The following is a 19,306-nucleotide window of genomic DNA, read 5'->3' as shown; positions in this document are numbered from 1 at the left end:
TACCACATTTTTGAGCAATGGTCTGCAGCCAAGTTTTAAGAATGAATCGTCTATGTTCTCAAGAAATGTGTCAAAAAGTGTTTTAAGGGCACATAAGTGATATTTTTGTTACAAGATTTTTTTTTCTGTCTGTCTTCCTATCTGTCTGTCTTGCATACAATGTGGCACTTTGTTAAACTGTAGCCACAGTAAGTGTTAGCTAGGCTTAAATACAACTTCTATGCTGCAGGGTTAGTTGTAACAAGTGACACACCACTCATAAACAATGACAAGTTAATTCTTTAACATAGAAAACAGCATTTGAAACCTTTTTTGTCTTTGTCCCTAAGTGAAAACATAAGCTGATCTGTGCTGTGTGTTGACTATGGGTAATTGTCACAATATAGAACTGTCACTATGTGGCCGACTTTCTATAACATGAAATCAGCAAACTGTTCACTCTCTAGGACTTATTTATTGGATCATTTTTCTACTTTATTTTTTAGACCATTTATTTTCTAAATACATGTTAACTGTGAGAGAAATAGCCTTTAAAAATACCTTTGTTAACAGCAAGTATGTTTTTTTCAGGTTTTGATGCTACTAGACATATTTTTACTTGTTAGTTGAAAAGAAATGCTCCACCCTGAATACATTATTTAGAAATATGTAATGTTCAATGTTGACATTCATGTTTTCATCAGCATGTTGATCTATTTGCATTTTCATGGAAAACAATTCCATGCAACAGCCACAATCGTGTAATTTCAACTTTGCATTGAAGCTGTTGCTAGTGGAATTTCTGCTGCATTCATGTACTCTCAGTGGTGTTTTGCAAGATGTACTGATGTAATTTCCCACGTCTGCAAGTTCAACATGAGATGTGGAAAAAACATGGATGCCTCCATGCCTTTTATTTTCTCTGTCAGAGCACATAAAGATTTTTACAATTACATGCCTGATTGGATATTGGTACTGTAGGATAATGCAAGATTTTTTAATAAATTTTTTAAAGCAAAAACCTGGCCAGCTAACATAAGTTATATGAGTAATAACTTGAAATCTTATGATAACCTATTAGAATGATAATTGCTACATATTTAACCAAGAACTCTGTCTCTATTTATTAATTTATCAAATTATCACATCAGCTTGTGGATTTGATGATAATCAATAAACAAGGAAGGAACTAAAAGTTGAGAAAATAAATGCTCATGTTGAGAATGTTTTCTAGCTTTTGAGTTGTTGCTTCTGTGCTGTGTATCATATAGTTACATTGCATTATGTATTCACCAATAATACTTTCATTACGATTGACAATTTATGGGAGGTAACAGTGAAACCTGATCATTATAATTTATTTTCTCCTATTAAACACTGTAGTGACTGCACTCAGCTCCTTGTGATGTCCATGTAAGACATTATTACGATTCTTACATATAATAATAAAAATACAGCACCAACCAACAAATTCAAACCAACAGAATCACTAAAAACATAAATATTTCAGTATGTACAAATGTTATGTACTTTACGATAGAGTTTTCCTTTAAACATGAATGTCCATGTTATGTTCTAATTGAAAAGGACTTTTCTGCTGCAACATTATGAGCATATATTGACAATGTCTTACATAATCTCAAATCAGTGTCCAAGTTCAGCTACAGTTGTTATTATCAATTTTTTTTTATAATGAAAATTGATTCAGCTGAGTTGAGTACAGCTTTACAATGTGTTAAATTTATCAGCCCCGAGCCTCTTCTTTTGAACATGGAAGTGCTTGCGCCCTCTGGTGGAAATGAGATATAATTGCTTAGGGAGCCTTATTCCCTCCGTAAAATAAACTCCATCAGGCTTCAAATGAAACCCCTTTATTCGCATTGTTGATCAGCCTTATTGGTATTATCATCAACCTGGAGCAAAGATCCAGTGTGATTTAACTGATATGCAACTAAAGCAGGAAAGAAGGAGAAGGAAAATTCGCAGCCACCGGATGGCAGCAAAACAAAGTTTCCACATTGAACACACACACACACACACACACACACACACACACACACACACACAATTAATAGGATCGCAAAACAAGAACCAAAGCACATACAAGTGATTAGCAACGCATATAAATCCACAAAAAAAAAATGATTTTATTAGACTACGCTATTTCCATATCTTGGCATTTGTACTCATATGACACGAATGGTGAGATCTGCTGTTATTGTGTACATGTTTATCAAAATGTATAGCATTATATATATATATATATATATATATATATATATATATATATATATATATATATATATATATATATATCACTGCATATTGTATGCACGGTGTATTTCTATCCAATCAACCTAATAACCATATGAACTTGAACTGAAATTAAACTGGGTCATAAATAAAGCATGGAACGCGGGGCTATTAAACTGAATATAGTAGTGTTTTATTTTTATTTATTTCTGGCTCACATTGTTTAAAACTGTCACTGAGATACTGTTGACATTTCTTAATAATGTGTAGGTGACACTTGGCGGCCTCAATATGCCTTTATTCTGTGTGCCATATGGGCATCATATCGTCAATCTGTTGCCAAAAGTAATAACTCAAATTAGAGGTTTGTTTTGTTGCTGTTGTTTTTGAGACTACCTGTTGGACATTGATTCGTTTTTTTTCCTACGTGGATAATCGATGTTAAGCCCAATAAAATGGTTTTCACACCATACGACTCACTACTCCTTCTGTTTTTGGGGTATATGAATGTTCTGGTGACAGAGTAGCACAGATACACGGGGAAAAGGGAAAGTAATTGCACACATTGCAGTATAATAGCTTTAGAAAAGCGACAGATGGACGCGAATTCCTCTAAAACACATGCTCCTGGCGCCCAACCTGATATCATATCGGAATAACCTACATTTTTAGCCACATTTGAACCTTGATTAGAAGTCTCATTTGAAGGCTGTTTTACTAACAATTTTTAGGCTCTTGTATTTATTGCAAAGAAGCACAGCACAATGACAATAGCTTTTCACCAGCAGGCCTGACGTGTCGGGAATTATGGAATTGAGAAAATAAATTATCATAATTGCCAATTAAATGAAAAAGAAAATGTCAAGTCTGGAAATGGTGAACGAATATCGTCTCTAAGAAATGGTACCTGCCCTGTACAAATAATTTACTGTTTCTTTCCCCTTATACCATGGACTTAAACATCATAAAATCATTTGAATTCATAATCAGCGGCCTACTAACAGCATTACAACAAAGTACAAAATGATCTCACGAAGAGAGCAACAATTAAACTACAGACTAATATATTTCCAAACAACAGCAATACAATGCAATACAACTCTGTTTGGTCTCTATCAACACTGAACTACTGAATGTCTGGAACTCTGAGTGGTTCCACACTGTCATCTCCTACATAAGAGTACATTAGTAGGAGAAAACAGACTGGGCCTTACCAATGCTCTTCCAATCTAAAACCTTTCCGAGATGAAAACAGCCCCAGTTTTCTCTAAAAACATCGCACCAAAAGTCTAATAGTTCTGTCCTTTTACATACTGTACATCAACAGGTAATGAGAAATTACGGATGTCTACACAGGTATATACATTATTTAGTTACAGTGGTGGTATCAACAGATAAAAAAAAAAATTATAAACCTGTTAGTAAGTTTTTAAAAGAACAATAGGCCGCGTAGGTTAGTCGATCTAAATATACAAATCAATGCACGAATAAATAGATAGATAAATAAATAGCCAAAATAAAAATATGAATAAATAGATCAATATGAATCGGATTCTTTTCAACTTGTCGCGGTTTGAGTCGTGCTCTGCTTTACGACCAGTTCCAGTGTCTAACTGTGTGAATAGAAGCTGTAGTAGCCAATGTCCTTGGAGCAGTTCTTCTCGCACTCCCTGGGCGTCAGCATTTCGGATTTTAACGGCGATGCTGTTTCTGAAACCGGCGTGGCAGATGGAGAGATCCTCCTCCGCTTGGCTTGCTCGAAAATGCCCGAATCGCTTGAGTCGATCGACTTAATTGAGGAGGGCGTCTCTATCCAGCTGGACTCGGACAGGTCCTTGGGTTTGGCGTCGTCGTTTGTGCCAAGCGGAGACCTCTCAGGCGCCGCGGGGTCGCCCTCGTCCAGCCCGACCAGGTAACCCGCAGCCGCTGTCCGGCCGGGGACTGAGTTGGAAGGCCAACAGGGAAGCACAGCACCGGATTTACCGCAGTACTGAGGCGGAGTGCGCGCTCCCCACGCCGTCGCATCGCTGTAGTAGCCCAGGGCTCGGTTAGAGCAGCCGGCCGCGGGCAGTGGGAGAGTTTTAACTCCGGCGGCCGCGTACGAGAGCAGCGTGGCCGCGTTGCCCGCGAGATCGGCCGCGGCGGCAGCATCGTACGCCGAGGCGGCGAAGTCCAGTCGGTTGTTGGCCGGGGTGACGAACCAGCGCTGCGGGGAGCCCACCGCGGTCTCGTCGGTTTGCTGCGGCGAAAGCAAGCTGTTGCCGAGCGGGACGCCGCGGTCCGTGCCAGGAGCGCCACCGACGCCAGGGTGAAAGCGGGACTTGGCATACGAGCTGACAAACTGGTCCTGCAGGAAAGAGCCGGGCATAGCGGCGTAGCGCGCACTCGGCATGAGCTGAGAGCGCGGAGACTCACCCGGGGACGGCGTCAAGCGGTCAATGTCGCAACCTGTGTAGACGCTGGAATAGAAAAGGGTCAAACATAGTTTGCGCGTTATGAACTTGATAAAACATTTTAAAACAACCTGCATGACCATTACATGGCGTGCGTAAAGGGGCCAATAAATATGGAACATGCACCATTTTTGGTTTATAAATATAATTCTCAGCTGTGAACACAGCAGGGATTCAATCTGGAAAAAAAAATATTTATTTGCTTGTTATAGGCTACAATAATCACTATTATAAAGACAGATGTGTGTGATTTTTATATATAATCATACAAAATAAGAATTTATGAAGCATTATCAAAATTCATGTTTTCTTTTTCTAATACGAGCACGTTCGTTTATTTATATCTGCCACCTGTTGTATTTCCCTTCAATAAAATAAAACGTGTAATGTGTAAGAATTTGCTCTGTATTTCTAACTCTTTTTTTATATAAATAAATAAAAACATGCGATATATTTGGAAATGGAAATATCCCACTGGTGTTATGTGAATTATTAGAGAATGAATTTTCCTAGCCCGTGCATGACTTCGAGATTGGAAAATAATAGCCTACAGTTAGCTTCAGGAACGTATTTGGTTCTAGGAACATACCTTTTTACAGATGAAGTAAAAGAACTGTAGTTCAATGCAATGCAATGGTTAATAAAAAAAATACTATAATAATAATGAAAACAATTCTTACGTGTCATAATTGTCCCGGAATCCTTTTGCAAATGGATTGTGGTCAATTTTTAGCTGTGTAATCTGTGTAGTGAAAAATCATTAAAAACATTTAATTCTATCACCACTCATTTTCATATGAACATCTAAACAAAATGCACCAGTTTTATTATCTTTTCTTGTCTAATACACACGTGCATGTGACCATAAATGAGACATCACTGGTAAGTAAAGTGGTGCTTTTATAAATTATTCTTACATCAGTATTTTGGTAGGCCGTGACAGCTATAAACTGAGTTTCGGGGAAGGTGAAGGTCTGCACGCGCCCAGGTTGGCTCGTGTCCTCCGTTCCGTCTTCGTTTACCTGCACCACGTGCAGCCGCGGCTGGTATTTATGCAAAGACTGAAGCACCACCATCTGCGCAAAAACCACCCGAAATACAGTTCAGTAACGCACCGCACCTCTCCATTCCTTTTATATTACTGTAGTGAATCATAATAGCTATAAAGCTCGGAGTTATATTGATCGTTGCATTACTATACAAATATTAAAAATAAAAAATAAACGGAATACTGACAATCACTAAAATAATCCGCATTCTCAATGTGTCATCAATGATCAAGCGCGTAAAAAGTTATAAATATTGTCTTGTCCGTTGTTTGTTGTGTATTATCATTCGGTCATTTTCAGTAAATGTTTTATCCTTGTTATATTTATTGCCTCACCTGTCCCGTGTTGTTCGAGGCTCCTTTGTTGTTCGTTAACTTCAGTTTTCCAAAGGAAATCTCTTGGCGCATCCAGTGCGCGCCTGTGTTGGGAGAGTCTGGGTGCATGTACACTCTGTTTCCTACATAGATATATTAGTAAAATAATTGTAAAAAAAAAATAATAATAATAATAATACATATTTAAGCTTATAATAATAATAATAATAATAATAATAATAATAATGACGACGATGATGGTTATTATTATTATTATTATTATTATTATTATTATTATTATTATTATTAAATATGTCAGTAAGAAAGAAGACTGTATTAATAATTGGTATTTATTGCCCACCTGTCACATTGGTGTCCGCTTTGCCGCAAGGAACCCATTTCCCTCCCTGAAAGCGCCAGTGGTTCGCATCCGCCAGTATCACATCAACAAAAATGTTGTAATGGGCTGTCGGGTCCAGGCCGGATATGTTAAAACTTAAAAACGGAAACATTCGCCTAAAATGGAAACACATGGTTATGCTTATTTAAATGCTGCAAACGTTTGTCATTATAGACATGTATGATGTTATATAATCGATTATATGGAATAATACATTATTAAAGGTTATTAAATGATATGAGTCTGATCATTAATATTACAAAAAAATTATTTAAATTGAACTGAATAAACTAAAATTAAAAAAATGAAAAACGAACTAAGAAAAATTTGTCAAGTTAAAGAAATTTAAGAACTGTGTATTGGTTTGCGTAATAAAAAAAAATTAGGAAACGATTGCGTTAAGAAGTAACTGTAGTTAATGTGTTTTTATGATCATATAAATAGACAAGTTGAATAAATCGTAAATTGTTAAAACGTATAAATAGTGAGTTATGATATGCATGTTTCTGTTTAAAAGTCCAAGTGAACAAAAAAAAGGAAAAAAAAAAGAATAAATCTAATTTGAAAGAAAATAAAAAATGTAAAAAGCACCGGATACATACCGCCCTTGCTTAGTTATAATCATCTCGGTCTGATGTCGGTGAAACTTGAGCCATAGCGCCCTGTTGCACAGGTAGATTTGCGCCTTGCCGGGGAGCAGTCCGGCCTGTGCCGAGCTAAACTGGTAGAAAGCGGCGCCTTGGTACGCGTGGCTGTACTGCTGAGCGTACGGGTAGCCTGCGCTCGGATAACCCTGTGGAGAAGTGTTACTCAGCAAACTGTTGTAAGCTCCGTTCGTTATGACAGGATGATGCGCCATGTAGCGACTCGGGCTTCCGATGGAAAAGGCCGGGTGCGCTGGTCCGTGCTGACTGGGGTAAGGGAACATGGCGGCGGGGCTGGCGGAGAGAGGCTGAGTTTGGCTGGACTGTGACAGGAGATACCTTTCTCCAGCAGATCCATCGAAGTTGTGACGAATGTCAGCGACTCCGTCGAGCGCTGGAGAGAGTTTGCCTCTCTGCACGTCTCCCGACGAGTCCTTAGAGTCGGCAAAATTATCCGCCTCTGACTGATTCGTCATCCCAGCGGAGTTTTTTTTCAGGGGTGAACTTCTTTCCAGGTTGTCACGAGCAGATGTAATAGGATGGCCGTGCAAGGCGAGATCAGAACCCTCGGAGTTTGGGTAGCCACTGCCCACACTCAAACATTTCTTGGAGAGCGCGAGAGCTGGCGAGATGCAGTGCTCGAGCTGCATAGCTCTCGACTACGGCAAGCGGCAATTAACGCGTGCGACGTGAGACCGCAGGCTTAACGCCTCGCGAAGTTAACCCGGGAGAGAGAGGAGGGAAAAAAAACGCCTTCCCGCGGTCGGAGCTACTTTGCGCAAGAAAGCAAATCAGCCAGTTGACACTACCTTTGCAATCGAGGGGGCTTTCGCTTTTCATACGTGCCGCCTGCATCGTTAATGAATCGACTTTTGCTATTGGTTAACACGTGACAGTAATTTAATTAGACAGAACTTAATTAGGCTAATCAAGGAGGCCCTTCACGCCACAGTGTATTCGCTTCTTGTGGCCAGTGATGTTTGTACACTGAAACTTGTGAAAACTGGGACTGGTGTAATTTTAGCTACTGCAAAAGACAATAGTTTGATACGCCAAAATCATTACAAATACAATTTAATGCTAACAATTATAACCATTTGCATTGCCAAATCGCAGTATTTACTGACCATTTCCAATCTAGTTTTTACTGCACACCATGGCAAAATAAATGATGAGTGATGACGACTGGATTTATAACACATTTATTGTGTAAATAGCTCTACACCCCTGAATTTACCCGTTGGGTTTGTAAAAAATAAACACATCGTTTACGAGTGAATCAAAGATTTTTCATTTAGGGGATAAAATGTCGCATCTGTATAGCTTTTTCCCAGTCCTATAGGATATCAATCATTTATTTGAGTGGGCAATACGCAAGACTGTATACGCACTCATAAAAAAAGGCGGTTATTACAACAACAACAACAACAACAACAACAATAATAATAATAATAATAATAATAATAATAATAATAATAATAAAAATAATAATAGTAATAATAATGATGATGATGGTGATGGTGATGGTGATAATAATAATAATAATAATAATAATAATAATAATAATAATAATGACGATGATGACGATAATGATTATGATGATGATGCAATATAATGAAATTCTCTTTTTTTGTGAAACGTGCAGACAGCAGTGATGCATATAGTAATAATATAATATACATTATAATATGCACATAGAGACTATAATGGCTTATAAAAAAGGGAGAACAATTAAAACAAACTATTTGGCTTAGAAGTACTGATGTTTTTCACAAGAATGAGAATTTCATTTTAAGCAGCATTTCTCACAGTATCTATAGGTGATGGACAGAATCTGTTCTTTGATTCACTATGAAGAACGTTTATCATTTAAGTATATTTACGTCTGAAGGAGAATAGTCGCTCTCCCAGCTATCTCTAATTGACTGGTGCTTTTGTCCTGAGTGTCCAGATTTCTCCTCTTTTTATTTCCGGCATCAATTTTAATTTCCTTTATGCTTACTTACTCTCAATCTCAGAACATTGTCATTTCATGCGGCCAAGAAGTTTCAATGATCTTCGCTTGTTTGAAACATAATATATAATGGTATTATTTTCCCATAGGCAGGATGGAAGCTGGATTGGAGGAAAACAGCTCCTAGTAGATTAGAACCCAAATTTTTAACCCGGAATGCGCGTGCGTTTATGAGTGTAAAACAGCTCGGGTGAGTGTGTGCGCGGGGATGCGAGCTGAGGTGAGCGGACCTGCACTTCTAATGAACAGGCTTTCCGTTTCCGAGGCTAACAAGAAGGGTCATTAGAAAGGGGCAACTGGGTCCAGCAATCTATTCTCAAGGAACGTGCAAGCACAGGCTTGCCTGCATGCGCCTAACCAGCTGAACGAGCGGCTATCTTCTCCTTCTCATTATTCCCTTCACCCCCGTTCTCTCTCTCTCTCTCTCTCTCTCTCTCTCTCTCTCAGTCTGCCTTGCCCGCTTTTTAATAAGCCTTTAACCAGTCTTAGGCCTTATCTCTGCAAGCCTTATTGTTGACTCACCCAGCATGCATGTCTTGCCTTAAAGAAGTTGTTTTTCTTCCGACCTGTTATTCACCTCCCCTTCTTTTGTTGTGCATTAGACACCCCTCCCTCCCTTCTTCCATCTTGTACTTTGCACTTATTAGCTCAGCCAGTGGCCGTAACCGCAGAGGAAGGGCCTGGAGGGGGATTATCAATGCCAGGGCCAGCGCGGTGTCCCTCAGGGCGTCATTGTGTAGAACACACAGCTTTTGCATCCTCAGGTGGGCATAAACACACGCCACTGACCCACGCACACAGGTGATGTGTTCCTCTGCTGCATGCACATTACTCTAATTTGTTTGAGCGGTGCATTTTGCTTTTTTTAATTACATGTTTGCAATATCCATATTAATTATGTTTTGTAATCTGAATATCGACCTACGTTATAATTAGTAACCTATTCTTATTTTCAGCCATGAGATAAAAAAATTCTGATCAATTCCATAAGAACAAAATAAAGCAAATGCAGTTAAATGTGCTATAAAGTAAGAGGGTACTTAGTATGGAGGGTTTCGTAATGGGCACAACCTACTGTGTTGTAATGAGGTCCTGAACTAATAACTACAGTGTCAATGAATCCAACTTAGAGCAGTAAATGGAACTAGTGATATTCAAAGAACCTCTAATGTGTCACTATTGTGAACAGCTTGAGTAAGCGACCTCAGGCAGGGAGGTGTTTGCTTTTGGTTCACCTCCCGAAGCCATCGTGTTGGCATTGATCAGTCATAAGATGCCAATAACCTGCTATATGAACAAGCCAAATGTCAGATCTTCTTATCAGCCTTGCAGAACAAGACATGTCCACTAAACCTCTCCACATCTGCCTGTGGCACATTGCCAGCAGGCTTTAGGAACCACTTTACTAAGATATGCTCAAATCACTGAGTTAAGAAGGTCACACTGGAGCTTTATTTACTGCTAATCAAAGCAATAATGATTCAATTATATAGAAATGAAAGCAAGTGGTTTTGTTTCAAACTCCAGTCGTAAAGGAAAATATTTGCCACCCTGGTCTAAACTAATATCTGTCACAAGGAGAAAGAGGAAGCTGCTGTAAGTGAGCACCAGCCCAGGGACTTTACCTAATGCCCACTCTGTCACATCAATGACGGGATCGCCGCACATCGAATGACAACAAAATTATAGCCAGACTGGATATGGGGACAGAGGAGGCTGCCCCAGTCACAAACGATTGCTTTCTGTGAGCATGAAAGAGAAACTGTACAGAGTATACAGTACTGACAGGACAGAGATGAAAAGCAAGTGAGAGCTCAAGGTTATTTGTGATTCATGGCATGTAGTGGCTTATATTACAGTGTCAATAAAATTTTAATGGGAATGCATTTAAGGTGGCCCTTAAGTTATTTATAAGTTGTTTGCTGAATGCAATATTAAAACATATTTAAAAAAATATATATTTTTTTATGAGAAAGTTTTAAAATAAAAAATATAAAAAAAATATTTCTCACTTTTTATAGTGCCAGATTCCTTCTAGTTCCACTAATTATCTCATTAAAGATTGTGGCTCTATTGTTTGCTATTAACATGAGTTCTGACCGCTGTGGTGTCCTGTGGTTGGGTTGAGGCCTGTCACAAGGCATCAGGCAGCTCTTTGGAAAAAGGAGATGGGAGGTGGTCTGGCGTGGGCTGTGCGGACAGTTGTGGCTTTTAAAGCCTTATTAGCTTGAGTGGATCAGAGCCAGACCTGCATCATCCCCTGAGACACACTCCTACACCGCTCATTATTGATGTCCTTTTAGGTCCTCTGCTCAGGTGTCACTCATGTCTATGTCAGAGCATCCTTGGCTTGGTACAGGAGCCAGATTTACACACACACACACACACACACACACACACACACACACACACACACACACACATAGAATAGACTTCAGATTGTTCATTGACTCTCCCTGCACAATTTATATTGTCAATTTGATGTTAAATCGAATCGAATGAAAAAATTTTTTCAGAGAATTCAGACCAACAAAACTGATGCTTTAAATCACAAGTTCAGAAAACCTTTTTTAATTTTATGACTCTATAATTCCACTATACACTGCTGCAAACCAGCAATATATTTTCTTTCACTTTAAATGTATTTCTCTGTTTAACACGATAAATTCTGTTAGCTTGTTTAAAACAACAGATTTATGCAACTAATGAGGAATCATTTCAATCATCCAAACATCGAGCCCTCTCCTTCTTCTGGAAGAAATCACCTGCCATTATATTGGAAAATTACAACAACGGTTTCATCCTCAGACCAGCTGGGATTTGGAAAATAGAGGGCCAACAACAGAGATGAAACATTCAGTCATTCTCATATTTTAATAAACCAGGCTTCTCTAAATTAAGAACGTTCCACAGTGCCAATGATATACTGGCATACATTCATCAATTCCTGATTCTCAAAGGAAATCCAGTGAAAGGCAGTGCAATTTGTGTGCAGGCAGTGGAGTCCATAAGTATCGCTGGAGAGTAATGCAATATTTGCTGATATGTCTCTGTACTCCAATAAATTGGATTTTTAAATGAAACAATGACCATGTGGTGCAAGTGCAAAGGCTTTAATTCCTGGGTCTTTGGATCTACAGTATGCTCGGTGAATCATCTAGGCTACGTTCCATAAACTGAAATGCTGTTCGATTCCAAGAGCTTTTCATCATAAAGCAGACAAGTCAGTGAGCATGGTTTATAAATCTCATTGTGTGGCCAAGCGATGCAGTAAAATGGGCTGCTGAAAACCTTTTGTATTTAATCCATTACAAAATATTGTTCTTCCTTTAACAAAGAATAATCTGGAACATAATGGCAACAAAGAATAATCAGTAAATGATGCTGTGCTCTGCACCACCTAAAGTTTGCCACGCTTGGCTGCCAGATATGTGTGTGTAAGATTCTCATCAAATTCTTGAATAACAGCTTGACAAAATATTTTGACAAATGCTTTCTAATTTGAAAGGCACTTTAAATGCAGGTTAATAAGAACTTACATCAAATTGGAAAATACGAAGTCGGAAGCTCTGAGATAATTTTGCTTGGGGACATGTATGGGTCCTTCTCATCTACTCCTACTGCATCTGAGTCTGAAAATCTGCCAGTAGTAATAAAGAGTTTGTTTTGATTTCTTGTACATAGGTACATGTGCATTAGCATCCAGTGTTTAATATGTGTATCCTGTACATACAAAGTGCACATGTAACTAAAAAGTATTGCAGAATATTGGGAATATTGATCCAATTTATTACTGAGCACTATTTGACTATAGTCAGCTGAGGAAGGAAGTGAATTGGAGCCATTAACTGCAAAACAACATTAATGAGGACAGTGACAGTAGACACCATAATGTTTGCCAAAGCTTTTTTATACTGACAATATCCAAATAACTAAAGGTGATTTATAGTCGCTGACCCTAATTGTGCATTAAAATAATAATGGGACTGCCACACAACCTGAAGTTCAAATACGCATTCCTGTCGATATATATGCCGACTGAACATATGCAACATAAAAATGGATTTCAACCAGATCTTTTGCTAATTAACCTTAAAATGAATGGCCTAAAAAGACAAAACATAGTTGATGTTTACTTTAACTGCCTTGACTCCCAGGAAACTTTAGCTCAATTGATTTACATATATATTTTTTTTTTGCAGGCAATTTCCATTTTGCAACAGGGATATATAACGGTCAATGGTCGCTTGTATCCAAAATATTTAACAAAACACATTTAGGCATAAAACTTTATTTATTTGTTTAAAAAACAATCAATATTACGGCACTTTTGTTAAGTTCTGTTTGAGAGCGTTATGTTTTGTTTAGTTTTCTTTTGGTTCTTGTTCTGTGAACACCTATAGCACTCAAAGCTAGGCCTGGATTTTTTACTAGCATTTTCTTTTCTCTCAACCACATTTTATATACAACATTTCCCTATTTGCATAAAATATAGTCATTACCCACTCTAACATATATCTTCTTTCTTGGTTGTCATCAACATGGTTAAAAAAAAAATAAATAAAAAGCATTGTCAGTATTCATTTTAAGAATTTAATTTTTTCGGCTTGATCTGTCTACACTAACTATCTAATCAGGATCTATGGATTCTGTAGTGGATTCCTCGTTGATATGCCTCTGAGCATAAATAGAAAATAGTGAGGATTAAAGAAACACTTTTAGGCTCACGCTATTTTTCATTCGAGGAGGTAATAGCCAAAACTGAGTGTTATTCCTTGTGTTTCAGATCACCGATTTATTTATTTTTTCTTTCTCTTATGTGGCACAACTGCTGACTTCTCACAGGAATAATAAAAATACACCACCAAACAACAAATTAGCACAATAAAAGTGCTAAGTACATCACAAATATTATGATATAATATATCTTTAACTTGTTTCAGGGTGATATTTGCTGTCATGCTATTCTGAATATCATTTCTAAAATGTTATATTTTTCGTTGTTCTTTGTAGATATAGAAAAATATCATTCCTAGGATTCTTTTCTGTAATTGTAAGCTACTTATTGCAACCATTGTGCAAATCACTGAAGTGAATTTTTGCTCTGGTGTATAGTAAGGATCTTATATCAAGTATCAGAGAGGGAAGAAAATGGCTAATGTCCCAACTAAAACATCTTTTATCACCAGCTTCAGGCCTGTTAGCAACTGCTTAGTTTGTTGCCAGTCTCTTTAAATATTCAGTGAACTATATGACCCGTGGAGTGCATCTGGGCTTTGTGACCATTTTGTTCTTTCTGCTGCCATGCACTGTCAGGCATCTACAAGTGAAGAATATCAGCTGCTGTCCCCTGCAAGCCCCTGGGCATAAAAAATTCAGGTTAACTCTACTTTTTAAGGCATTTCTGATGAAAAGTGCAGAGAAATGAAACTGGCTTATGCCAAATGAATATGACTGGATTGCTGTGATTTTGCCTCTGATGTTTGTAGGCTTGAAATTATTTATAAAACATCAATTTTAGCTTACGGCATGAAACGTGCACATTTCCCTTCAGACCCCTTGGAGAATTTTGACATATTTGGTCTGTAAAAAAAAATTAGCTTCCAGATTGTTTCAGATTAAGCGTGATCACTCACTGCATGAAGAAAGATCAGCTTTGTGATCATTTTTTTGGGGCAAAAATCTTTTTATTGTAAAATATTATTTAAAAGTCTAGAGTTATAGCAAAATTATGGCAAAAACAATAAATGAATATTATGTATATACATAAATGTGCTTACACTTAACATTAAATGGCCTCTCTGGATAAATCTTATTCATGGTTGTAAAAGTGCCAAAAGGAGCAGAGAGCAAAAATAAGAGAGCGTAAACAATATCAGGCTGGTGAGACATCTTGATTTAACTAGCTGAGCATAGCAGCAGGCCAGAATGCCTGACTCAGTTAAAATGCAACAGCAGGTGAAAGGCCCTCGGCTCGCCTTCTATACTAAGAACGTCTCATCCTGTTAAATATTATGATGTTTAGAGGCTCGCTGTTACTTTTTACACGGCATAAATTTAGCTCACGGAATAATGACCGGGTATGAAAGATTAGAATTACACCTTCCCACAGCAATCATATGTTTTAATCCTGTGGGATTAGTCTTGGATGATCAAGCTCAAATCAACTTCTTTTTTTAAAGGCTTTTGGAGCACTGTGCCTGCATTACATATTCTCTCTAATATAGAAATAAAATACTGTGTCCTTGTGCTCAGCTTATAAAAGCAAGCCCTGAGCCAATTTCTGTGAACTGGGTAGTGTGCCTATCTCCTCCTCCCCATGGCAAAGTGAAATGGAATTGCCTCTCACATTCAAAGACAGCTCAGTGAAGGTGATAATAGAGCTACTCCCTGCTGTCTACAGTCAGGAAATAGGAAAGTGGCATATGGGGCCAGGAACCAAACAGAACAGGAACTGCAGCCTGGCAAGAGTGGAAAGCAAAGGAAAGGTTAATGATCATTCTTGAATTCTAGCGGGAGAAAGTCAACTTGAAGTTGAAGAGATTGGGGGTAAGGACATAAAAAAACGAGACATGTCTGAATGACTTACCTTTCTGCACAACTCGCCTAAACACTTTTTGAAATAATGTGCACTCATGGAAGTTACATCAATTTCATACGAGAACAAAGAAAATTTGAAAGTCTATACTTGCTGTCTAATCATATTTTGTGTTGTTCTATATGGCACATTTCTTTATCAACGCTGCAGATCAGTTACGAATTTGATAACATAATAAAATGTCAAAGCTCTTACCTTATAGGATTTATTTATATTTACAGACTTCCATAAACAATCCTATTCCATCTATAAAGAAGGAAACACCTTCCTATGCATTGCCACCCGGCCCTGCTTTCAGTCTGCAAGCCAATACACACCATCCTGGAGCAATGCCACAACGGAAATGGGAGACCAAGCTCAAAAACATTGCTCCAAACCGGGCTGACAGACTAGCAAGAGTCAGGCGTGGGAGAAAAAAAAAGAAAAAGAAAACAATAGACACAGTTGATAAAATTGGCTCTTTCACCAAGAAAGAGTGCAAGCATAAAACTGAGATCTGTGCATGTGGCCTGGATGAAGTGCTAACGTTAAGCAAAGGGCATTAGCGGACGACAAAACTTGCTTTCAATTTTTCACCAGGCTACCACACCTTGGCCGAGGCAGTTTGTACCCACTCAGCACTCATGTCTGGCTACCAGGCCTTTAAGTATCAATTAAACTAGCAGTGGGATTAGCCACTTCATCATGAAGCAATTTGCACTGTGTCGCTCCTCCGCTGTGCCTTTGTTCACATTCATTTGGAGGGGCTTTTTTTTATCCATGGTCAATGATAAAGGTATTTGAAAAAGCAGATGACAACTGTTGAAGGGCAGAGAGTTTGGGGCCATTGCAGCCAGAGGAAATTGAGAGGAATTGTAGAATTTTGTGAATGTGTGTGAATGTGTGTGTGTGTGTGTGTGTGTGTGTGTGTGTGTGTGTGTGTGTGAGTGAGTGAGAGAGTGAGTGAGTGAGTGATATTGGCATGTGAGTGAGCAAGAGAAAGTGAGAGGGTCCTTCTCACATACAAAATTGTGCATGAGGATGCATGTGAATTCACACACATACAGATGGACCCTTCTATACTTCTAAAATATATATTCATGAAATCTCTCTCACACACAAACCTACGTTTGTCATACTGTCCTTCTGAGGACCTAGAGCCATTAATGTGCAGATAATTCATGCTATGCCCACTTCTAATCTTAACGCTAACCATAACTTAGTAACATTTACTAAGTATTTACTCCTTCTCTGTTCTCTTTTCTGTATACACACACACACACACACACACACACACAAAATGGCTACAATCATGATAACTGTTGTAATCTTTCTGTTTCTCGATTAATTAAGTAACTCTCAGACTATTCACGATTTCAGTTTGCTTTATCCCCCTTTCCCTAAATTGTTTCAGCGTAAGGCTTTGCTTTCCAGCTTGGGCCAGCTTGCTATAGCAGATGACGGGTCTGGGAGGCATATGTCAAAAAGACAACATCCAGCTCCTGTCTGACAGTGGCATCATCTCACCCTAACAAGTTATCGCTGTAATGCTGAGGTGACATGACAGTGTCTGCACGGGCAGATGGATCAATAACACAGGTGCTGGGAGCCTCTGCCATTGCCATACTCTCCGCTATACGGACAATATCACTCAGCTTAGTATAGAACGTCATAGAAAATCTGTTTCTCCATGTAAAACATCACAGCCATTTGCTGTCAGGATCAGAATGTTGGCAGATTAAAGCCAAGACTTGACTAAATTGCATAATGTCCTCAGTATATGTGCTATTTTGTGATGTAGATAAAGGATAAGCAAAGCATTAGTGTTTTGAGGTAGAACATCTTTTTTTTTCTCTTTCTATCAGCTTCATGCTCACACAAGTAATCCAATATATTGTTGAAATATTCAGAAGTGATGTTTTATTTGTCCCTTCGGAGTGGTGCTGAGTATGATTTAGTAATGCAGATGGAAGAATCTGCCAGTGCACATTTCTGTCCTTTCTCCTGCCATCTCAACACTCTTAGATTTTCCATCTCTCTTTCTCTCTCTCTCTCCCTCTTTCTCTCCCACTTTCTCTCTGTCTCATGATTGAAGAACTGACATGTCTGAGATGATACAAAAATAATCTGCACTTGATAGTCATCCGCTATGTCTGTGTAAGCCATGATTCTATAGGGAAAAGCTCCTATATCCAACAGAGACCCACACTGCCAATTCTACAGCAAACACAAAAGCAACAATAAAAATAACAATAATTATAATAATACTAAAAATTATTATTATTATAACGATAATAATAACGATCATAATATTGTTATTATGATCGTTATTAATATTTGTAATGAACCAATGCAAGTTTTTCTTAATAAAATTTTAATATTAGATGCAAGCGAACACCTGATACTGATGTCCACTTAGCAGCTGCAGGACCTGTGCCTGCTTCAGAAAAGTTTCAGAAACGTGTTTTACTACAGGTTGTGTTTTATGCCAGTCAAAATCACATGATTCCCTTTCATAAAACATGTTGACCAAATCAGAAAATGTCATAAATAATCTGATAGGAAGTATCAGTTTTTATAATAATAACAGCTCATTATTTCTATTCTTATTCTTATTGTTGTTGTTATTTTTATTATTGTTGTTAATAATAATAATAAGAAGAAGAAGAAAAATAAGAACCACAATAGCCATAATAACAACAATAATCTATTTCTTAAGAAAAATAAAACATTTAAGGTATTTGTTAGAATTAGTATTATAATTCTTAACTATAAATATTAGTATTATAATAGCTATATAGTATATATTTTCATATTTCATATATATTGAATATTTTATAATTGATAACTAGCAGTAGAAGTAGTGGCAGTATTAAAAGAAAAAAAAATTACTAAATGAAACATTTTTGTTAATGTTCTAAGCACTTTGCATTCGAACTTTTTTTTCGTAATGCAACATGTGATTTTAATGACTAAAACTGATGCAACACTGAAGTTCTAGGCTGATGAAATATCCATCATTTGTTAGGTGTGTGTGTGTGTGTGTGTGTGTGTGTGTGTGTGTGTGTGTGTGTGTGTATATATATATATATATATATATATATATATATATATATATATATATATATATATATATATATATATACATGCATATCATATATCCTCCCTTTCTACCCATGACGTAGCACACAAAACATAATGCACATCCGTAATGACTTCTGGTTTGTTGCAAGCACAGGAAAAAAAGAAGCTGAACAAAAAACAACAGCAGCCCGTGATGCACTGGAGGTGTGGGCTCCCTGACTAGCAGATTAGGGTTGTGGGAGCACTTTGCACATTGTTGTCACAGGCTGGCCGAGGGAGAATTGCGCTTGCTTATCCCCAGACAGATAAGACTGTGAACAAAGCGTACAACCAATTTGTGTTGCACTAAATTAAAAGCTCCAAAAAACATTAAATGAATTTGTTCCACATCATCAGCACATCTGACACATAAATGTTTTTTTTTCTTCTTGTCTTCATCAAACACTTGATATGATGATCCTATTGCATCACCACAACAGTAATTCACAACGAAAAATGAATGAAGGCTTAACCCCCTTCCTTGAATGTAAACTCCTTTT

At 37.8% G+C, this 19,306-nt stretch overlaps 1 protein-coding gene across 1 annotated transcript; it reads right to left on the bottom strand.

The window, feature by feature from the left end:
• Positions 1-2,403: 2,403 nt before the first annotated feature.
• Positions 2,404-8,248, bottom strand: tbr1b (T-box brain transcription factor 1b). The gene is made up of 6 exons (XM_046841287.1): positions 7,051-8,248; positions 6,410-6,564; positions 6,070-6,191; positions 5,603-5,761; positions 5,366-5,427; positions 2,404-4,691 (listed from the first exon to the last, which is right to left on the bottom strand). Exons 1-6 carry the CDS (start codon positions 7,740-7,742, stop codon positions 3,842-3,844), a joined length of 2,040 nt encoding a protein of 679 aa, XP_046697243.1. The 5' UTR covers positions 7,743-8,248; the 3' UTR covers positions 2,404-3,841.
• Positions 8,249-19,306: the final 11,058 nt, after the last annotated feature.

Source organism: Silurus meridionalis, chromosome 3, assembly GCF_014805685.1.
Source record: "Silurus meridionalis isolate SWU-2019-XX chromosome 3, ASM1480568v1, whole genome shotgun sequence".
NCBI lineage: Eukaryota > Metazoa > Chordata > Actinopteri > Siluriformes > Siluridae > Silurus > Silurus meridionalis.
This window is presented reverse-complemented; position numbering and strand designations above follow the sequence as displayed.